Source organism: Schistocerca cancellata, chromosome 3, assembly GCF_023864275.1.
Source record: "Schistocerca cancellata isolate TAMUIC-IGC-003103 chromosome 3, iqSchCanc2.1, whole genome shotgun sequence".
In the NCBI taxonomy this organism is placed as follows: Eukaryota; Metazoa; Arthropoda; class Insecta; order Orthoptera; family Acrididae; genus Schistocerca; species Schistocerca cancellata.
Window position 1 is genome coordinate 379,584,266 of NC_064628.1, and position 24,430 is coordinate 379,608,695.

General features: G+C 42.0%; 1 protein-coding gene across 2 annotated transcripts in view; it reads right to left on the reverse strand.

Moving 5' to 3' along the window:
- LOC126175076 (calcium-transporting ATPase type 2C member 1) overlaps positions 1 to 24,430 on the reverse strand; it is an 84,126-nt gene that overhangs the window by 40,164 nt on the left and 19,532 nt on the right. For both annotated transcript variants that reach the window (XM_049921603.1, XM_049921604.1), the window contains exons 6-10: positions 20,913 to 21,062; positions 20,434 to 20,645; positions 14,437 to 14,561; positions 10,048 to 10,145; positions 4,198 to 4,293 (exon numbers count right to left, since the gene is read on the reverse strand). In XM_049921603.1, the coding sequence (XP_049777560.1) occupies positions 4,198 to 4,293; positions 10,048 to 10,145; positions 14,437 to 14,561; positions 20,434 to 20,645; positions 20,913 to 21,062 (681 nt within the window). The remainder of the gene's footprint in view (positions 1 to 4,197; positions 4,294 to 10,047; positions 10,146 to 14,436; positions 14,562 to 20,433; positions 20,646 to 20,912; positions 21,063 to 24,430) is intronic.

Here is a 24,430-nt window from a genome sequence, read left to right on the forward strand (position 1 = left end):
CCCTCTCATCATGTATCAGCAAATGGAGTCCCTCTGCGCTGAGTTTTCGCCTCTTGTTTTCCCCTGGGCTACGTTTTCAGGTCCACATTACCATGAAAGTGTCATGTGCCCTCTTTTTTTTTTTTCGGGCCAACAGGTGCCTGTTGCATTGTGTGACTCTGTAAAGGCCGAATTAGACCATTTGACATCACTCAATGTCATTCAGCCCATTTCTTCCAGTGAATGAGATACACAACTGGTCATCATTAAGAAGCCGATGAGTAAGCTTCGCCCCTGTGGCGATTCAGTGTCACGATCAATGCACAATCCATGATACATACCCTTTGTCCCACACTGATGAGTTGCTCGCAAAATTGTTGCATGGCACTACTTTTCCAAGATTGATGTGTCAGAAACATACCTCCGGTTCCCTTTGGACGAGGCCACTAGGTGGCTTCTCGTTGTTAATACACCTTCGGCCTATATCAATATCAACGCTTGCCTTTTGGTGTCTGTATCCGGCTACATCAAATATCTCTAAGATATAGTTTTGGGTTTTTCCACTGAAGACCACCTTAGCCATCTCCAATCACTGTTCTCTGTTACGAAGTCTGTGGGTCTCAAGTGCAAACTTGCCAATCTCAATTTTCTCACTTGTCAATTGAGTACCTATGTTTTGAGGGTTCTCGCACACAAGTTAAATTGTTGCACCACCATGCTGATGCAATTGTGGCTTTGCCGCAGGCGATCTCCATTAAGAAACCACAGGCATTTCTCGGTAAAGTTTCATACTACCGTAAGTTTTTACTAGATGCATCCACTGTTGCTCAGCCACTGCATGCACTTTTGCATAAAAATGTGCCTTTTTTCTGGTCCCCAGCTTGTAACTGAGCATTCACTTTCCATAAATATAAGCTTCAATCTGCCCCATGCCTGGCCACTTTTCACTTGGGCCAGCATTTCGTGTTGGCTACAGATGCCTTTCGGCACATTGTTGGCACACAAATATGGGGATGGGTCTGAATGGCCTATTGCTTGCACTTCTAAGACTTTAAGACCTGCTCAGCAGCAGTATTCTCAGATTGAAAAGGAGGCTTTGCTATAGTGTTCACCCTCAAGAAATTTGACATCATCTTGTAAGATTCTAAGTTCCATTTAATCATGAATCACAAGCCACTGGTTGCTCTTTTTCACCCTTCGGCCTCCATGCTGGACAAGGCATAGCATAGTTTGCAGTGGTGGGCTCTCCTCTTCTTCTACTATCATTATCAGATACACTACCGGCTGACAAATGCAACAAGCCAATGCCTTATCTTGTGTTCCGGTCAGCCCAGATCCGGCATTCAATCAGGACGAGTTATTTTGTTTTTATTTAGATACTGAGAACCAGAACGCTGTTGATGGTTTTCCCATCTCTAGTGCCATGTTAGCATCAGCTGCTGCTGTGGATCCTGTACTTAGTCGAGTCCTCCCTTTTGTGCAGCACAGTTGGCAGGGAAAACCCCCAGGCTATGTCTCTAATCCTCTGCATAATTCCTTCTGTCTCCAGCACTGCCATTCTGTGTTTGATGGGGTTCTTTTGTTAGCTATAGAGGATGCTGCCCCCTGGGTTGCGATTTCTGCTTCCCTAAGTCATAATGTACTGCAGCTTTTGCATGTCGGTCACAGAGGACCTCTCGCACCAAAGTTTTGGCTCACTAGCGTATGTACTGGCCGGCTATAGATGGAGTCATTACACAGTGTATCACTACTTGCCTCACTGTGTTCAGAAACAGGTGGCCTTGCAGGCATCTCTTTTCACCTGGCAAACTCCGCAGCACCCCTGGGAGCATCTACAGGATGATTTTGCTGGGCCATTCCTAAATAGCTATTGGCTCATTGTACTGGTAGCCTATCCCGAATTTCCCCCACAAGGTGCTTTGTCTGTTCATGTCCGCAGCGGCCACAATTTCGGGCCTGTCTAAGATTTTTGTAACTAAAGAACTTCCTTATACCATGGTTACTGACAACGATCCCTCAAGCTGTTTCTCGAGAATTTACATCTTTTTGTCAGGATGGTGGTGTTCACAGCTCCCCCGTTTCATCCTCAATCTAACCGTGAGGCTAAATGCCTAGTTCAGATGTTTAAAACTCAGATGCAGAAGTATGTATCTGGTATGTTCCCTGAAACTGCTTTTGACAGTTCTTTGAGTTGCACCATTTCACTCCGGTGGGGGACAAGAGCCTGGCAGAGCTGCTACCTGGAAGCCAACCACAGACCCTCCTTCAACTGATGTATCTGATGCCATGTCTGCTGGCATCACCAGCTCCATGACAGTTCCGGTCGGTTGCACCTGTTTGGGATAATGGTTTCAGCTGCTGGCTGAACTGGGTTCCTGAATCATTGAGCATCACCTGGGCTGGCGCCTGTTTGTTGTCTGCACTCCCAATGGGTGGATGTCCCAACCAGTTGTGGCCGCACAAGGCAAGGCTAGACCAGAGGTCCCACTGCCTCCCCTGCCTCCTGTGTCACAGATGGTCTGGTTTGTGCCGCAGAGAGGGTCGTAGGCTAGCAGATTGCTGTCCGGGGTACCCGTCTCCTCCCCCACTCCTCGTTGGTGCAGCTCTCTCTGCACCAGATGCTAAGGCCACCACCATGGTGACCTCAGTTGACAGGTCCTGTGCGGCCGTCATCTCCGACGCCCCTGGTGATGCCTCTGATGCCAATCACTGACCTCAATGAGGAAGTCGCTATGGAGATGCCATCTCCGGTCCTGCCCTATGGACTCTCATGAGAGGAGGGATGTTTGGCCATCCTCCCCCCCCCACCCCCACCCCCTCATCACCACTAGCCTGTGCCTACTTGCCACATGCTGAAGAAGCAGTCTCCATCACTGGGCAAAGAAATCAACGTCAGTGCCATCACTGGCATTTTCCGTGACTCGTAATCTCAGAGCCTCATGAGAGGAATGGTTTGTTCTTTCGCCTCTTCACGATACCCGTGCACTTTCAGTGCCAGAGCATTTTATCTGCACCTACTGTTTTTTATGTATGTGTGTATGCATGTGGTTTTCCTGCCCCTAGAAGGGAGGAGTTAGGTACCTTCACTCATTATGTGCCCGATTTCAGAGAGTGCACGTCCATACAGTTCCCTTCCCTGTTTATAGAGGCCACTTGGGACGGTCTCTTGGAGCACTCTGGTGCCCCACCAAAGAAACATTATCTAAGCAATAGCAAACAAGCGCTCGGCCTATTCATTATGCTGTATTACTGATGTCCAGTCAAAGTGTTCAGTGCTACGCACAACCTGCATCTTATGTGTTTCTCTATAAAACACTATATTATGTTAAGTCATGTTTGTCCTTGTTAAAGCACTGGATGAGTATAGTCTGGGTAATTTTCACTCTATTTTGAGCAAAAGATAGTCTTAAGCATCTCACTGATTACGACATCATATCTCCTAAACTATGAGCTGCACAATTACATAATTTGTAGTACAGAAGTAATAAATTAAAATGCAGCATTTTACTGCATGAACAGTGAAAATGTAGAAAGTGGCATACATTTTTCCTTCCATCATTTTGTACAGCAGCTCAGTGAGATACAGTGTCATAATGGTTCAAAATTATGTGTAAAGTTAGTTCAAGTCATTAAGTGCTCTCATGCTCAATTACTGGACTAATATGATGTGGGTATTTGCACACAATGAGTTATGTCACCTCAACTGTAATACTTGTCTTACTGTGTTAAAAGTTTAATGTTAGCTTATACTTCATAATGAATATATGCAGACAACATCTTAAATTTTTAAGTTTGGTCAATATTTACAACACAAAACATTGAAAATTAAATTGTTGTCCCTGGAAGCCATTAGATAGGTACACTGGAGCTGGGACTAAGAGCCATTTAGTAATACAGACACCTAGTACAATCATGTGGTCATCAAATGAGTAGGCTGATGAGACCTTTGCTCTACTCTCCATCACAGCAGGCAATAACTGTGAAGGAATATTTGATGATGAAATCTTTTGCACTGTCAGCACCCTCTTATACACAGCTACAAATGTTTCAGCAACTGCATTTTTCTAATAAATTTGTGACGGCTGAAATTCACAGTGCTAAGATCACAATAAAAATTACAAAGAGGTGGTAGGTAAATGAATAAAAAAGGCAGTAAAAAAAGTGATTATCCTATGTGATACACTAAATATGCCACATAAAAGTAAAGTTATTTCTTACCTCCAGCAATGTATATATGGATTCTCTGGCACGATCTACACTGTCACATTTGTGAATATGGATCTCTCCCTGATCATTGTAGCCAGCACCTGAGACCTGTTCAACAAATAAAATTTACAAGATGGAACAGTTTCTCTGGTTTATTCGAGTCATTTGAAAAGAAACTACAAATTAAACCATTTTAGATTTTATTTCCCACACACTTAACACATTCCATTTAGTCATTTGTAATGAAAGAAGCTGCCAAAACCAGAAAAATACAACAAACGCTTTTGTTGTGCAGTGAAATTTGGATATAAAGAAAAAGACAGTGTGTGTGTGTGTTTTCTTTGGGCAGACTAATGTGGCAAAGAAAATATTACTGTGGAAATCAGGTCATTGTAATTTATATCAATTTCCTGTATTACTATCTATAGAGCACACAATAACAAATTACGTTGGAAAGTCCTGGTCTGTCACAGGCATATCCTATCCAGATACAGGTCACCTGTGAAAGCAATCATGTCATATACTAGCTGTGCTGCAATCACTGCACAGCATTCTAAGTGGGCATGGCCACCAACCAGTTGTCCACCAGAATGAATGGCCATCACCAAACTGTGACTAAGGATGAAGTTGACCATCCAGTGGCACAACATGCCACTAAGCACACAACATGCTTGCGTTCAATGCCTTCTCCACAACCCGTGCCAGCTGTATCCTTCTCTGCAACACCAGCTTTTATGATCTACATAGATGGGAGTTATCCTTGCAACATATACTGCACTCCCATAATCCTGCCGGTCTCAACCCCTGCTAACCCGCTGTTCCCACAACCTTTACACAACAGTTTCTCATCCCTGTGTCCTGTCATCCCCTCCCAATCCATGTCTCCATATCACCTTCATCATGTGCCACATCTCACTGTCCCCTCTACCCGTGCATCACATGCCTAGCCCATGCACCTGCCACATTCCCTCCCGCATTCCTACCTTGCACATCTACTGTCTCCCTCCCAGCCACTGGTTGCACACCACTCAACCCTCCTCCTGCTTCCTCCATTTTCCTTTTCTCCCTCTACCTGTCCATCCTAACAAGCCCACCCCTAGTCCCAATCCATCACAGTTGTGTGAAGCCAGCAAGATTTTCATTCTCTTTTGCGTCCATCATTCGACGACGTAACACCTCTGCTATTCGGTGAATGAACCCCTTTTACTCCCAAATATTTGCAGCCTTTTACTCCTAAATACTTACAACAAGAAACTCTGTAAAATTTAGCAGATATGCAACTTGCACCACTGCCTATATGAAGCAATTCACATCAACTGTCAGTTTACAAGACAAAACATTGTAACAACACAAAATACAACCGCTACTCATGAAGTGCATAGAAGATGGTACTTAGCACAGTACCAACATTAGGGCTTCTTCCCATTTGATTCACATAAAGGACATGGGAACAATACCCACTTAAATGCCTTTGTACATGTTTTAATCTTGTCTTCATAGTGGCAAGACAAGTAATACTTGGAGGGGGTTGGGCATGGTCACATAAAACTGTGAGAAATTAAAATGCCAAACAGATTCATTGGAAGAATGTGGAGAAAGGGCAGTCCACATATGAAGCAGGTACCCCTCAGTAGCTAGTATTGATAGAGGACACAGGGAAGATGGAAATAAGATGGTTGATTGGTTTGTGGGGGTCGAAGGGACCAGACTAATAAGGCCATCGGTCCCTTATTCCACGACCATGAAACATCCACAAGGAAGAAAAACAAGCAACAAATACGACAAAGGATGACACAGAACAAGAAAGACATAGACAAAGACCAGAAAAAAAGAAGTAAAAACACACAGTGTTACAGTGGTTGGCCGACCAGGGAAACAAAAAAGGAAAAACCAACCACCAAGAGACACACTAAAAACACCAACCTAAACCGTAGGCCAAAGGCCAGACTCAACACAAAAAAAGACACAAACCCTCAGATCAAGCAATAAAAGCCCCCTGTGCAAATAAAACTTAAAACTAATGTCTGTCTGAGCACAGTTAAAAGCGGACAGGCCAACAAGATGTGGACAACTGTCAACACTGATCCACAGTGACAGAGGCAGGTCCTCGCTGCTCAATAAATTACCTTGTGTCAGCCAGGTATGGCCAATATGGAGCCGGAAGAGAACAAATGAGTCCTTGTGAGAGGCTCACATGGAGGAGTGCCACACACCTGTAGTTTCCTTGATAACCCGAAGTTTGTTGGGTGAAGGCAGGGTGCGCCATACATCACCCCAAGTACCAAGGACTTTGTCGCAATAATGCCTGGAGATCACATTCCGAAAGGCCAATTTCCAGGGCCAGTTCGCTGATAGCCTGTCAACACATTCATTACCCGGGATGCCGACATGACCCAGGATCCACACAAAAACCACGGAGTGACTGCAACAGGTAAGAGTATGGATGGACTTCTGGTTAGACATCACCAGACGAGAGCGAGGGAAACACTGGTCAATAACTCATAAACCGCTCAGGGAGCCACTACAGATAATGAACGACTCCGTGAGCAGGAGCAGACATACTCTAGGGCGCGAGAGATGGCGACCAGCTGGCAATGAGTGTTGTTCATAATGATCCCCTAGAGTAAGAGCATAACCGACATGACCAGCAACCAGCAACCATCGAACCATCGGTAACACGACAAGGCTGGAAAGAAAGCTGCGGCAGAGGGTCTCAGGAGGGACTCAGTCCTTCGGGCTGTACCAAATCCAGCCGAAGGCATGGGCGGGGCAACACCATGGGGGTATACATATATGGGCCCAGAGGGAGGTGGGAGAGGGAAAAACTCAAGCCCAGAGAGAAGAGCCTGGACACGAACCGCGATCTTACACCCTGACTGGGTCGACATTCTAGAGAAGATGGATGACCGAGTTGGGGAACAGGAGACTGTAATTTGGATGCCCGGGCAAGCTACAAACATGTGCAACATAAGCGGCCAGTAGTCATTGGCACCGGATCCGCAATGGAGGGACACCAGCCTCCAACAAGTATGCTGTTTACAGGGCTTGTGCGGAAAGCTCCAGTTGTGAGTCGGATCCCGCAGTCAAGTATTAGATCAAGCAACCACAACACGGAAGGCGATGGCAAACCGTAAGCCAGGCTCCCATAATCAAGACGGGACTGAATAACACCTGATACAGTCAGAGAAGGGTATACCGATCAGCACCCCAGCTGGTGTGACTGAAGCAATGTAGAGTGTTAAGATGCGGGAGCCAAGTCAACCGGGCATCAAAAAGCAATCCCAAAAACCGGTGCATCTCCACCACAGCAAGAGATTCACAATCAAGATAACACCATGGGTCAGGATGAACAGAGCAATGCTGGTAGAAATGTATGATGCAAGACTTGGCAGCCAAAAACTGGAAGCCGCACGATATGGTCCAAGACTGCACCTTGCAGATAGCGCCCTGCAGCTGCCGTTCAGCAATCTCAATGCCAGTGGAGCAATAGTACAGGCAAAAGTCATCAGCATACAAAGAAACCTATATGGACATTCCAACAGCAGCAACTAGCCCATTGATAGCAACTAAAAAGAGGCAGACACTCAAGAGCCTTGCGGGACTCCATTCTCCTGGATTCTGGAGGGACTATGGGAGGGACCAATTTGCACGCAGAAGGAACGAAGCGACACAAAATTATGAATAAAAATCGGCAGCAGGCCCCAAAGACCCCACCCATGAAGCGTGGTGAGAATGTGATGCCGCCATGTTGTATCGTATGCCTTCCGCATGTCGAAAAAGACAGCAACCAGATACTGACAGTGGGCAAATGCTGTGCAGAAGGTAGACTCCAGGCAGACCAGATTATCGGTGGCACAGTGACACTTATGGAACCTATCCTAGGACAGAGCCAACTAAACCTCCAGCTCACCATGCGTGTGAGCAACTTGCACGGAATGTTGGTGAGGCTAATGGGGTGGTAGCTGTCCACCTCCAGTTGTGGAAATAAGAGCAGTACATTGCATTGCAGATTCACTTAGTAAGTACAAAATGATCCGCAAGATGCTCATCGAATTCCACTTTTAACATTACCCTGTTTATGTGTGCCAATATGGCTCTGGTTGCTGCACCTCTGTCGGATCTGGCTGAAAAGCAACTGGTGAAAGTAGGTTATTTCAAATAATGTTGTTCATATCAGGTTCACGGTCCAAAGCACTTTAATTGTGATTTGATATTAAATAACCTACTGTTTATTGCCAGATCGAGTCTCATTTACTATTCTTTATGCACAGATAATGGGTAACCCACACACTACACTCGATTGACGTCCTATAACGACGACGATGGTCTGAATGCAGTAACCTAACATAAATGCAGATTCACAATAATTAATGTACAACAAGTAAATCACTAATACATTCACTAATTATACAGTCCTTCCAAGTATATAATCATATCAAAATAAAAACGACGTTCACAGTAAGCGTACTTCAAAAATAATACACTTCACAGTTCAATACTACTGTTACAGTTCGCAGAACGCATTATTAAAGATTAACACAGTTCTAGAGATTAATTGCAAGTTAACAATCAATCCTTTAAAGTAGTCACTAAACTATAGAAATACCTTGCAGATGCAAAATTTAGATAAAACTTGGCACATTGTATGAATTGTAATTTATGCTAATTCGCCTACAGTACACTGTGTGATAATTTTGGACACAGATCTTGCTCACATTATACACTTCCACAGATTGATTGAAATGGCTTCCAGCAATCTACCTTTTATAGTATCGCAATAATAACCAATAGATTCAGCTATTGTTGATATTGTATTTTTAGAAATTAAAATTAAGTATCTACATGCCCGATTAACTAAATAGTGGGGAAAAATTCTTCCGTATGTGAACTTTCAGATACAACAGTAACTGCTACTGTGTGCTCTCTTATTTGCCAAAATGTGGTATTCTGTTTCAGTAACAATGTTTTAACTATAAATGCTAATTATTCTGAAACTAAATGAGCGCAGAAGTTGCTAACATATTTCCAGCATTAGCTCTATAAATACTGCAATTGTTGTGTGTGTTTTTCCTTTTCTCTATCCGAAAGTTAGTAACTGGGTACAAGTTAACATGTGAACAATGATGATAAAGTTTTATATTACTGGTATCTTGCAATCAGCACAGTTTTTAGGTAAATGAATTATAGCAATGGCTTCTAATTGACTGAATGAACATACTTGATAACAAAGTCAAGTTGGCTAAGTGCTGTGTTAATATTCAAGATTTCTGGTACTGTGCACTTTGTCATATAAATGATATCTTGTAGATATTTGCTAAAATGAATGAAGAAATAAAATTTTGTGGGCCACAAAACATAACAGGGGGGAAGAATCCACCTGCTTTGTTACACAGTGGCGGACTTTACAAGAGATGTCTTCTGCATCACTCTGTGGTTTTCTTTAGGAATTCCTAGAAGTGTCAATGAATATATTACTTCCTCCTACACATATCTGTGAAACTGCAGCTCACATGGATACATACCAACAGTTATTCTTCCCACATACTATTTGCGATTAGAACAGAAATGGGAGGAAGTGACAGTGGTACACAATGTACCCTCCCTCATACACAAATGCCAGCATCTGACTAGCATCACAACATTCACGTTTTCAGCATTAATGTAAATGTTTTACTCTGAAACTTGAATTCCGTGTCACTTACATGGGCAAAAGTTCTTTGTTGACGGATGGCCCTTTGACGTGTTCCTATTTTATTTCCCAGAAATACATCATTGTTTATACAAGGGGTAATCATTTGGTTCCACTTTGTGTGCTTAAACAGTATGTGCGTATCAAATGTATTAACAAGCACCTTTACTCACCTCAGCCAAATATCCATCTGAAGTTACAATGACAGTAACAGTCATTTCATTCTTGGTGATTGTGCCAGTCTTATCTGAACATATAACATTTACACACCCTGAAAAAGAAAGTAGTCAGGTCTGAAAACACATTGTCTGAAAAACTTTATACTGAAAAAAATATCTAATATTATACAGAGACACCAATGACAATATACCAAAACATGGTAAGATTTTGCACTGGTAATTTGACAATATTGTTATCTGGATATGCAGCAAAAGTGAGTAGCCAGTGACGCATGAGAACATGTAGTTAAGTGACCAGAGAATTTTAGATGTCCGATCTTTTCATCATGCACAGAAGTGCATAGCCACTCAATTTCCAGCCTCTGTTCACAACTGACAAAATTCTCAATTGAAAGCAATTGGCTGTCATTCTGTTGGCAAAAAGTCAACATCCATATGTTATCTAACTTAACACCTGCTTCTTTCCTGATGTCAGCCAGAGATAATCACCCAATCAGCAATATGATGACAGACTGCTCTCTAAGCAGCTCTATAAATGCAGGGTTTCCTCAAGTCCTCCATGTAATCATTGTTTTACCTCTGATGATGTTTCCCATAGTTGGAAACAAAATGCCAGATAATAGCTTTATACATCAACTGTGGCTTCTCATGCTGGAAGTTTTAACTGAAGTAAACACCAGCTGTGAAAGCCTATGTCGTATGATTCTCAGAACTTTCTTCAACGACCCCCTTTTCAATGAGTATGCAGAATAACTGTTGTTATAACTAATATAAACAAGAGTATACCTGCAAAGATAGCATCCCCTAGGGCAATAGGAAATTTGAAAATAAGCAATCAAGGAGGTCTGATTGGAGACTAAGTATAGGAAGGGGGCAAACATTTTGTTATGATTTGTTGTGGAGATTCATTAGTAAGAGGACAAGCTGCGCACACACACACACACACACACACACACACCACACACACACACACACACACACACACACACACAGTCTTTACAATAATGGTGTGCTGGACCAGTGGGAAGCAATTGCATGAGTAGCTGCCTGCAATGGACTGTCAGATGGGGTCTGCACACTTCACACTGTAGCAGCTCTCAGTACAGAACAAGTTGGTTATAAAGTGCTATGAATGTTTATAGTCTGACACTGACAATGTGGCTTGACAGACAGTTCAGAACTATGTGGTCACTTCAGTTCAGTGCTCTGCGTATCTTGCAGTAAACTCTGAAGCGCTGAAACGTAATTTTGCTTTTGAATGATCATTAGATTTATTAGAGTACTTTTGACAGTTAACAATACTGAGTGCTAGTTCCTGCTTGCAATCCAACAAACAATATTATACCTATCAACTGATCCAGATATACACTAATACAGTAAACTACCCAGACCACAATTTCATTGTGGAGCACAACTTATTTACATAAACTTTTAATGCGTGCTGCATGTAGTGACACAAAAAGGACAAAAAGGTTTCATGTAACTTTTGGTAACTTGGGTGAGACTGCTGCTGTGTTAAGACTCATATAAATTAACTGTATCAGTTTTAACTACTTAACATTCACATACTTAATACAAACTGTCACTACTAAACAAGGCATAGAAGCTTTGTTAAAAGTTGCTGACAATGCATACTAACCAACTAACCAAAGAACTTACACGAATTTCACTCTATGTATAGAAAGTATTATTATAATTTACAGCGTGTTGCTCTGTTGTTTAATGTGTGAGTTTTACTTTATGTGAACGCTAGCATGATTTTGAATATAAATTAGATGTAAAAGTAAATGGATAGATTGCTACTCACCGTAAAGAGTTGCAGACAGACAATGGAAAGAGTGTTACATATTTAACTTTTGGCCAAAGGGTCCTTCAGAAAAGAACACACAGGCATACATACACACAAGCAAGCACACCTCATGCACACATGTCCACCGTATCTGGCAGCTCGGACTGGAATGCAGCTGTCATGTGTTACAAAAGTAGCAGTCTGCAGGGTGCAAGGAAGGGGAAAAAACAGCAAGATGCAGGCAGGTGAGTTAAGAGTGCTGTCTGGCAGAGCATGCAAGGATAAGATGGTGGTATGACAAGACTGTCACCAGGTGGAGCATCAGCTGGCTGTGCATCAGTCAGGAGGGGGGTGGATAGCAGTGAGCAGGGGAGAAGAGGGGCAGGGGGAGAAGAGGGGCAGGGGGAGAAGAGGGGCAGGGGGAGAAGAGGGGCAGGGGGAGAAGAGGGGCAGGGGGAGAAGAGGGGCAGGGGGAGAAGAGGGGCAGGGGGAGAAGAGGGGCAGGGGGAGAAGAGGGGCAGGGGGAGAAGAGGGGCAGGGGGAGAAGAGGGGCAGGGGGAGAAGAGGGGCAGGGGGAGAAGAGGGGCAGGGGGAGAAGAGGGGCAGGGGGAGAAGAGGGGCAGGGGGAGAAGAGGGGCAGGGGGAGAAGAGGGGCAGGGGGAGAAGAGGGGCAGGGGGAGAAGAGGGGCAGGGGGAGAAGAGGGGCAGGGGGAGAAGAGGAGCAGGGGGAGAAGAGGAGCAGGGAAGAAGAGGAGCAGGGAAGAAGAGGAGCAGGGAAGAAGAGGAGCAGGGAAGGGAGAAGATAAGCAGGTGCATTAGCAAAGGGTGGCACACTATGAACGCGATGGGATGTAATTAGGGAGCATGTGACAGGACAGAGGGGGTAGAACCTGCTGGGTAGAGGGTGTGAGAATGGTACGTTACTGTCGGTTGAGGCCAGGGCAACTTCAGGAGCAGATAATGTGTTGTAAGGATAACTGTCATTTGCATATTTCAAAAAAGCTAGTGGTGGAGGACATCAAGACGGCCACAGTTGTGAAGCAGCCATTGAAATCAAGCATACCATGTTCAGCTGCCTGTTGTGTCACAATTTCGCAATGGCCATTCATCCTGGTGGACAACTCTTTGGTAATCATACCAATATAAAAAGCTGTGCAATAATTGCAGCAGTGCTAGTCTATGACATGGATGCTTTAGCAGGTACCCCGCCTCTGCTGAGGTAGGATAAGCCTGTGACAGGTCTGAGATAGGAGGTGATGGATGGGTGGATCGGGCAGGTCTCACACATGGGTTTGGGATCAGGAGTGGCACAGGGATGGACTAGGATGTTGTCATGGCTGGGTGGGTGGTGGAACACCACTTTAGGAGGGCTTGGAAAGATCTTTGGTAGGATGTCTTCTTCTCCGGCCAGATTCTGGAAATTGAGGCTCTTGGCTAGTTAGTGTAATTTTGCTGTGTTCTGAATTGGAAACTGCTTAATGCTACAAGATGTTAAAAAAATGTAGTCCACCCTGCTGATCCCAGAAGACTGTGAATACTACATTACATGCAAATGGCTGCCTCCTGATTTTCTTTTTTGTTGCAGAATGGACATGTCACCACTACATGGGCTGCTATTCTGGCTTCCAGCTCATAGTGGTGATCTCTGGTGCTGAGGATGTTCATAAAATTGTCACCTTGATCATTGTATTGGTCCAGCAGAGCCCAACATATTTCAAACTGATAAATTTTTTGATCTCGTGCAAGCCTTGTTGGACCCGCATCTTGTCTAAGGAATTATAGCCAACATTCAGTTATGCACACAATTTTTGGGCATAATCTATCGATAATCGTGAAAAAGTTGATTGAGAAGCTGTTTATTACGAGATATGGCAGCTGAGGAAGGCCGACTACCGCACGACTTGTTATGCCGATCCTATTTACCACAGTTAAAATGCAGTAACCATCATCTCATGTTATCTCCGTTTTTTGTTATTAAGAAACTAAGTATGTGAAAAATAACTGGTGTTCCTTCATGCATCAGACAAAGAGCAATTGACATGTGTGAATATCTCCTCAGAATAAATGTAAAGTGTTTGGATACTGCTGAAAAAGACAAATTAAATTCAGGAAACTGTAAAAATATACATACATGTTTGCTGTATAATCTCTGTACAACTTTGGTGGCCTTCGATGGATTAACAGTAACACATCTCTGTCTAGTAAGCACCACAATGTAAGGTGCCCTTTTGGACTACTCTCTTGCTGCTATCTGTTGCAAGAATTCAACACCATTAGTGTGAAGATTAAAAAAAATAGTACTACACAAAGATACCTTTGCTCAGACAGCCGCAATCAGCACACAAAAATAGGAGGCATTAGTTTCGGAGTGACCCTCTTATTTGTCCAACGCTTTCCCATTTCTGCCAACTGAGGGTTTGTGGGAGAAAAAGTGACGGAAACTCACCAAAAAAAGTAAAATGGTACTAGCCTTACTTGACCCCAGCGGACACTTTTGCATTTTCAAATCACAGATTAGTGTTTTGCACAAAAAATGTATGAGGGAAACTAAGTGATAATAAGAAATATTTATAAGAACAAATGGAATTACAGACCTAAGGTTTCAACTGTAGGCAACTTCTTGACTATTGCATTTCTTTTCGCCATGCGCATTACTCCCAAGGCCAGTGTCACAGTCACGACAATGGGGAGGCCTTCTGGTATAGCAGCAACAGCTAGGCTGTAGACCCATGAGAAACAAAATAACTTACAAATGTTGCAATACATGGATTTAGAACAAAATTCAAATGTGAACAACAACAATAAATGAGACAGAAATGGCACATATAAGTGTACAACTGCCAAAACATATCCGAACTGTAGCATTATTGTGTAATATGTGGAAATATTAATTAAAGGAGTAGTTGAAACTCTAGCTTTCAACATTAAAAAATAATTCTTTTGTTAGGAGGATAGGAAGCTAAGGACCAGTAGTACAGGTAAGATTTACAGTGAGAAGCAAAAGTCACGCCATCTCTGGATTAGAAAAGGCAGAAGGTGAAAGAGAGTGAAACTTATCTTGTCAGTTTTTCTTAATCACCCCCTTCCCTCTCTCCCTTACCCCATCCCAGCCTCTCTCTTCAAGCTTCAGAGTTGAAATTTTGTTATCTTTCCAAATGGATGGTATTGAGTCAACTGACACATTTCAGATTCAAATACAATGCAGATGCAGCCATTTTTTCATACTTCCATCAAAGAGGACAACAGGGAGTACGAAATCATGCAAAGTTTCATGTTATCTCCGTTTTTTGTTATTAAGAAACTAAGTATGTGAAAAATAACTGGTGTTCCTTCATGCATCAGACAAAGAGCAATTGACATGTGTGAATATCTCCTCAGAATAAATGTAAAGTGTTTGGATACTGCTGAAAAAGACAAATTAAATTCAGGAAACTGTAAAAATTACCAAGACAGAAAGGCTGCCAAGTACTTAACTTTAGGAGGTGCAGGCCCCAGTACTGTTACACTCAAAACAGTAGTCTCCTCGCTTTAGGAACAATACATTCCTTCTTCAGGAAAGAGAAAAATTTGCTTTGAGATGAAAAAGGGGTAGGGTGTAGTTCACTCAGATCCTGTCCTAATATGAACCCACCTGTTACAAGAAGAAAGGGGGGGGGGGGGGGGGGGGGGGAAGAGGGGGCGAGATCAAGGGGAAAAGGGGTAGTATAATACTAATAATAATAATAATAATAATAATGATAATAATGTCAAGAGTGAAATAATAAACAAAAATGAGAAATGGTGACCAGTAGCCAACTGATCAAAAACTTAACACTCGATAAGTACATTTGGGTGTTTGTAGTGTTAAGTATGCGAATTTATAAGTGCTAGAAAAAGAGCAGTAGCTCCAAAGCTATAGTTATATATATCTATAATATTTGTGCCTACGTTCCACTAATCAAACTGCTGTAGATTAGCAGTTGTCCTCATTTTTGTTTGTTTTAAAAATGGTTGTAGGTTAGAGATGAAGCATGCACACAACCACGAACTAACAGCAATGAAGGATACACTGTATTTTGAGCATACCCTTCAACATTCTGCGAGACAGTACTCTTTCATTTTATGCTTAAAAAAATACAACGGTTTGGAATAGTGCAAACATACCGCATAATAAAATATGGCACAAGGACTGGTACTTATGACATCATAGTATAATATAATCAAGTGTGGCTTAACATTTTAAAAATGAAAATAGTCAGGTTTTCACAATGTAATAATGTATTACTTCTCACAGTTAGAGAAGTAATTTCTCATTGCTGAAGACAAGTGTATTCTGAGCAGAAAAACAACACTAAGCACATGACCTGCAATAATATTTGGTGCAATCTTTGGAGGATTACAAGATAACACTCATAATTTAGTTACTGCACTATTATTGGAATTAAATCAAAGCAAAAGGTAATATTCACCTAAAGGGTAAGAGCTATGGCCCGTTATGAGTTTAAGTATAATACTAAAATAAATATACAAAATTAAAATTTTAACCCAACAACTGTCAACTGCTCAAACCTTCGCAAGAGGAACAAGACAGCAAAGATCTGCCTCCCCTACCCCACTCCCTCCCCTAGTAACACCATCCTTGGTTTGCTATGTGGGAAATATGGACAATTTAACAATTTGCTCAATATCTACAAGACCTTATCGGGTCATGCCAGCAAACAAATTGTGATAACAGTCACCAGTAAAACTCAAAGGACCTGCACAAAGTGTCATTGCAGCATCCTTAAATGAATGTTTCAAGTAGTCAATGTTACTGGGATTTTAGGCCCAATTTTTTCAAACTCAATAATGGTAAAACTGTGGTTCTATATGGAATGTCAGTTTGACAAATAAATGTGTTAAACTGAACCACTTTTACTAACAGTACTCCCGATTTCCAACAAAATGGACTGACAGCCCATATTACTCAAAGAAGTATCAATGTTGTTTATACGAAATGTGTGGAACAGTTGTTATCAATTTTGAAGATAATGCTTGGTCTGTACAGTTACTGGATTTGACTATTACATGCTTTTTCCTTTGGTAACCTCTTTTAAACCTTAAGTTTTTGATGTGTGTCTTGAATCACACAAGTCACTGTTAATGAAGCTGCATGTATATCAATGAATTCTTAAGTGTTATCACCCACTTTCAACTGGTTTGGTATTATCTATTATTTGTGTATGTAACCAAACAGTAACAATCTAAAAGGTCATCTCTCCTCGGATGAAATAAACTATTAAATACTTTTGAAGTGATTTTCACAAAATTCTGTTCATTTAATTTAGCCAAGATGACATATTGGCTAACTACTTAAAACAACTGTACAATATCTCCATAAAAATCTCAGGCAGAGTAAAAGAAAATGTTTTGGCCTTACTACTTTAAGAATCAACGATATAGGAGAAGACAGACTGCTACTTACTGTAAAGATGACACATTAGGCTAGGCGCAAATTGAGACGCGTATAGCGCGACACAGCGCGCGTTTTTGTAACATCACAGGTTCAAATTGGACCGCGCAAATTGCGACACGACTGGGATGCGACACGCGCCTGCGCCAGGTCGCACGGCGTTGTGGTTGAGGCACAGTTTCTCGTGTCGCTCGTGCCTCGCTAGCACTGTGGGAAATTTGAGGCGGGGAGCGGAAAAGTAGCCCGGCCATAAGCTCATATCGGAACGGTGCATGTGAGAAATGGCAGTATTGCCCATACAATAAGTACATTATACTTATCTGTTATTTATATCTGTGTAGTTTTGGTTGTTTTTTCTTCTGTCAAGAAAAATGCATACTTCAGTAACTGATGAGCCACTGGCCGCTGGAATTGTATCATATGCCTCCGCGATGTTTTCAGATCGCAAAAAGAGACAGAGGGTAGTGAATAAGGAAGCAAGGAATACTATAAAATCATGTGATTAATAATCAAGGTAGGAAAGTAAAGCAAAGTTATCTTCTTTCTGCCTAGTATGCTGGCGTATCTGTACGATCTGTTACAAAAATTTAGAAAGGGATAATCTCCACAGGTGTGATCCCTTTGTGCTCCTGGTAAAAAGCGTACAAGATCTGAAGTATAGAAGTCTCACTGTGATTACTCTGATATGGATGTAATAATGTAATACGACACACTGTGCTACATGCACGTGAACATCACATTTACATTGTAACCTAGAAACAGTCGAAAAGCAGTCACAAATAACAATGTTTTAATTGGTTCGCCATGATGAGAAAAAGCACTTCAATTGTTGCATCCACATTATCAGCATTAATAAACTAATTACACAACAGGCTACACAAATGAAGAAAATGGTCGGTATTATTACTAAAGTAGGAATATCCTAAAATAATGTTATGATGAGATATATTTAATTTGTTGAAATGTACTGCTGACAAAGGCAGATCTACTTTCATGACAATGTTTTTCAAACTCCAACTCACAAGACACACATGACTAGCTTGTGCATTCCTGTCGCGCGCATTATCCTCCGCTGCTGATAATACACTGACCATTGTGTTGTGCGACAGATCAGTTGTTTATTTTTCTCAATAACAACTATTTTATTCGCGATCACACATTGTCAGTTTGGCAAGCCATAGGTGAGTAACCAGTATCTGGCATGTGCCTATCATTCCGCCTGAAGGAACATTCATCGTTATTTTAATACTGCTCAGATCAAGAGAAGGAATAAAATCCTTTGGTAAGTTTCCAATCCAGTCGCTCAGTGTTAAAAATACGATGGGTTACGTGGATTCCACCAAAATTCCAACAGAATTGGCAATCTATTTTTGTGTGAGTTGTTAATCTTATCTCATTCGAACAAGCATCACCATTTTTGAGTAACGGCCACATTTCTCTTGGTGAAGGGTTTAACTGTACTTCCTTCGTCACAGTATAATTTGCCAAACTCATCTCACAGCAGCTATTGCGACAGAATTCCGAAACGGAGTGCCTCATTAAACGAGTAATTGGCAATCGCAGAGCTCAATAGCTTACGAAAAACCTCATAGTGTCGGTTTGCAGTAACATAAGAAGAAATTTTATTTTTATTTTCATACTAGGAAGCTCTTGTTTCGCTAGCTGTCGATAACTCTTAAAAAATTACAGTCACTGGAGTGAAATAAATAACAAGGGAAGTACAAGTACTGATATATTGCCATAGATAAGAAAGTTCCGTGTGTTTAAGAATTGACAAAACACTCTCCTCCTTGTATGCTATCATTCGCCAAACTTTCGTTTCGATGTTTTGTTTTAGGAGATATGAGAGATGCTGTGAGTATTTCATTCTTCCGGGCATGAGAGCAGAAGTGAGCACGCTACATGAGATCCATTTTCTCGAGATCGGAGGCAGATAGAGACCTCCTCCCAAATCTAAACAAAAATTCAGCATGTTAGCTAAATTTCATACTCAGCAATATATGGTGTAATACGCACCAAACGCAAAATCGTAGCGGCCCCTATTTTCGTTGCAAACTTTTTGAGTTTTGCGTAGTCTCTTACTAAAATGTGTACATCACAATAAGAATGGTCATCAGCGAGTTGATGGGCACTTCATGACGAAGCTGACATATAACGCTACAAATAAGGCAAAAATCATATACTTTCAGTGAATAGTTTCTGTAAAATCGTTTGAGAAAGATAACAGCTTGCGCGCACTTCGGTTCTGTCAGCGCAGAGCGTCGCCAGTCGGCGCTTGTGAAGTATGGTGTACGTGTCGCAATATGCGCTGGACCCGTGCGACTCGTGCAGCATGTGCGTGTCGCGCTGTAGTGTCGTGTCACGTCACACGTGCTATACGCGTCTCAATTTGCGGCTAGCCTTAAGTTGCAGACAGGCACAACTAGAACACACTTCCATATTAGCTATCAGCCACAGTATTCGTCAGAGAAAGAAAGAGAAACACACACCATTCATTCATGCAAGCAAGCAAAAAAGCACACCTTACACACACAAGCAGCTGAAGTAGGTGGTTGTGGTTGTGGTTGTGGTTGTGTGTGTGTGTGTGTGTGTGTGTGTGTGTGTGTGTGTGTGTGTGTGTGTGAATGAAAGGTCTGTTTTTCCTTCTTTCTTTCTTTCTTTTTGTGACTAAGGCTGTGGCCAAAAGCTTTTATGCAAGGGTCTTTTACATGTACCTGCCTGCAATTTAATGTGTCATATTTACAGAAAGTAACAATCTATCTTTTCCTACATTATTGATATTCCAACCTGAAGTTTCTATAGTTTTCTTTAGGAATCGTGCAAGAAAAAAAAAAAAAAAAAAGTTATGTGGCCTTCTTTTGTTTAGTTTTTCCACAATTACTGTATTACTTCTGGAACTTACTCTTTAAATTATTATCAGACTTTATGTCACATAAATGAAATATATAAGGAAATAATAGTGTATTGACTACTGTTCCTCGAGTACAAAATTTTACCATTAAAACAATTTGCATGCATGCACCTATGACCTATGATTGATCTTAGAGTACAACTCATTCTAAAGCTGATCACTTAGCAAACTATACATTATTCTTATAAGAACAGTAAATGATTAAACTGAAAGACTACAATAGATACATGTTGTATTAAATTTTTGTACCTGACACCAATGGTGAACATATCAAGAATAGGCCGGCCTTGAAACCAGCCAAGAATCATTATGAATCCAATGATGCAGAATGAATAGAATGACAATTGTGCTCCTAAGATATCCATGCTTTTCTGCAAAGGTGTTTTAGGTGCTTCTTCAGCTTGCATCATTTTAAATACTTCTCCAAATTCAGATTTTTCGCCTGTATTTACTACAATCCCCTACAAGTAAAATTAAAAGTACATTATGAGGCAAGTCTACCAAACATAAGCAAAACTCAAATATTCACTCAGCTTCTAGTTTCAATTTAAAGCACAGACCTGACACACTATGTAAATAAAAGTTGAATTAGTAGTGGTTAAGGAACTTCAGAATTTTTTCAGCAACTTTCAGTTAAAGTATTCTTAACTAAACAGAGATTAGACAAATATAAAGGCAAAACACATACTTGAGGTACACATAGAAACAAATACAATTTTAGTGCTTACCTTTCCATTTCCACATCTTACGAGTGTCCCCATGAATGCTATGTTTTTCATGGATGAATGACCATTGCTTTTTAGAATGGGAGCAGTAATCTTGTTTGAAGGTTCTGTTTCTCCAGTAAAACTGCTCTCATCTATAGCCAGATCGATTGCCTGAAAATCGAAATGTTAAAAAAAGAATCATATATGAATTGTGTTGCAGTATGCTTTTGACACTTCTTTGGTTGTGTGGCACCACAAATATGAAGCACTGAGCATGGAGCAATGTGGAAATACTGTGTGACATGTCTGGAAACTGATATTGTGGAAAGGAGATGTGTGTGAGCTGAAACAACCAAGATAAAAGTATCAAGAGTACTTATTTCTACCTGTACTTCGGCACAATTCTGAGGCAGAATTTCCTGTAAACGTTCAATACCTACAGTGCACACACAAGCACTGAATGACTGTGCTGTAGCGAAATGTCACTGATGTGTCACTCATTCACTCATTACTAGTTTACATGCATCCATGCAGAGCATAGTAATTTGTCATATGCAACATTATAGATAAAACCCACCTTGTTAGAGCTTAAATGTGTTATTGTAATGTGCAAATAATGCCATATTAATAATCATGTATCTGATGTAAGCTTCTTCTTGAGGGTAGTTTATTTTTATCAGTCTAATTGTAGACGTTTGCAATTTCTCCAAGCTGCAATGCACCAACTTTACTAGACAATCTAACTGAAATGTGTTTTACATGCATTCACTTCCAACAAATCCTAAGCACAGACAATAAAACTTCATATCCATCTGTATGCAATAGCTTACATGCTGCTGATACTGTATGTCTGACTAATTGACAAAAGGACTTTATTGTCACTTTCTGAACTGAACATGCTCTGGTTTCTGAGCCACCTTGTACTAATGGTTCTCATCCACGCACAACACACGGCTACGTAACTGTAAGGATTGTCAGGACAATGATCTCATGTTGCACATTCTTTCCACAGATATAATTATTCCTATATCCCTAGACCTTCAGACTGATCACACTACCATCCTTCACCCCCACATACTTTTGTGTGTTTTTCTGTACTTTCATGTGCCACTGACACACATTTTGTTGAATCCCGAACCTAACCCCCTCCTCCTCCTCCTCCTCCTCCTCCTCCTCTCTCTCCTCCACGATTCTAACACTGACCTCATACAATCCAATTATACCTCTTCACACCTATCAACCCGCTGAAATGTGCCCCACTATTTGTAACGTGCTGGGCTGTATCCTCACCTGGGGCACCACATGTAACATGCCGGGACATGTCCTTATTCATTAGTGCCTCTTACTAGTTCACATCACAATCGGATGTACCGGTATTGAAACATTTCCTCACCCAGTAGATAGTGCGCAGTGTTCTCAACCTACCTTGCTTTGTTTATTCAATATTGTCTTCCCGGTAACTGCGTACATCTCACCTAAATCACACTGAAATTAAGAAGCCAGGATCCTAGGCGAAGTTTTCCAAAATCAAAAGTCAAGATCGTATTCATTGTTGAACATTTATGCCAACCACAATGCGATTTATTTGTTATCACTCGCACACACAATATTCATGTGACCAGGCCTCTTACACTTAATCATCACAATAGGTAGTCAAAAACTTCCAGTCTTTAACAAAGTTCACAATTACTGAAAAATTAACCAACTTGCCGCACTTTTGCTCCAAGAGAATCTGACCGAGAACTAACAGAGAACTGCACCAGCTCGGACCTTATATAGACAAGCGCTTGAATATTTGACTATTTCTGTTAATATATTATAGTTTATAATTTCCCAGGGTTAAAATGATCCTTTCTAACTGGTTTTGAAGTTAGCTATTGGGTTTTATTACTTAAATAACATGAGTGAGCTGTATCAATTTAAAAACGCAGAACTAACTTATGCATCCGCCGTGGGAATTCCCGACTTATAACCATGGCAACCCTCTTGAACAATAATTTTTACTTTTTCAAATTTACTTAATTCTTTTAATGCACTTACAAAGTTGAGACTGGAGTCATTTTACGTAGAAAAATATAGGTAGCAAAAGTATCAAAACAGATCTCGGAATTATACAGTAGTTTGGTCACAATTGGCACTGAAAGTCATACAGGCTACAGATTTTAAGTCTTAATATCTATTTAACTAACAGACTTTAGGTTAATTTAAAAACTTTGCTGGAATCAGTAAAATTTAGGCTTTCTTTTAGATGCAGTCTTATAGCTGAATTCGATCTATTAGCTCACTCGAATTTTACTTAATACACTCCTGGAAATTGAAATAAGAACACAGTGAATTCATTGTCCCAGGAAGGGGAAACTTAATTGACACATTCCTGGGGTCAGATACATCACATGATCACACTGACAGAACCACAGGCACATAGACACAGGCAACAGAGCATGCACAATGTCGGCACTAGTACAGTGTATATCCACCTTTTGCAGCAATGCAGGCTGCTATTCTCCCATGGAGACGATCGTAGAGATGCTGGATGTAGTCCTGTGGAACGGCTTGCCATGCTATTTCCACCTGGTGCCTCAGTTGGATCAGCGTTCGTGCTGGACGTGCAGACCGCGTGAGACGACGCTTTATCCAGTCCCAAACATGCTCAATGGGGGACAGATCCGGAGATCTTGCTGGCCAGGGTAGTTGACTTACACCTTCTAGAGCACGATGGGTGGCACGGGATACATGCGAACGTGCATTGTCCTGTTGGAACAGCAAGTTCCCTTGCCGGTCTAGGAATGGTAGAACGATGGGTTCGATGACGGTTTGGATGTACCGTGCACTATTCAGTGTCCCCTCGACGATCACCAGTGGTGTACGGCCAGTGTAGGAGATCGCTCCCCACACCATGATGCCGGGTGTTGGCCCTGTGTGCCTCGGTCGTATGCAGTCCTGATTGTGGCGCTCACCTGCACGGCGCCAAACACGCATACGACCATCATTGGCACCAAGGCAGAAGCGACTCTCATCGCTGAAGACGACACGTCTCCATTCGTCCCTCCATTCACGCCTGTCGCGACACCACTGGAGGCGAGCTGCACGATGTTGGGGCGTGAGTGGAAGGCGGCCTAACCGTGTGCGGGACCGTAGCCCAGCTTCATGGAGACGGTTGCGATTGGTCGTCGCCGATACCCCAGGAGCAACAGTGTCCCTAATTTGCTGGGAAGTGGCGGTGCAGTCCCCTACGGCACTGCGTAGGATCCTACGGTCTTGGCGTGCATCCGTGCGTCGCTGCGGTCCGGTCCCAGGTCGACGGGCACGTGCACCTTCCGCCGACCACTGGCGACAACATCGATGTACTGTGGAGACCTCATGCCCCACGTGTTGAGCAATTCGGCGGTACGTCCACCTGGCCTCCCGCATGCCCACTATACGCCCTCGCTCAAAGTCCGTCAACTGCACATACGGTTCACGTCCACGCTGTCGCGGCATGCTACCAGTGTTAAAGACTGCGATGGAGCTCTGTATGCCACGGCAAACTGGCTGACACT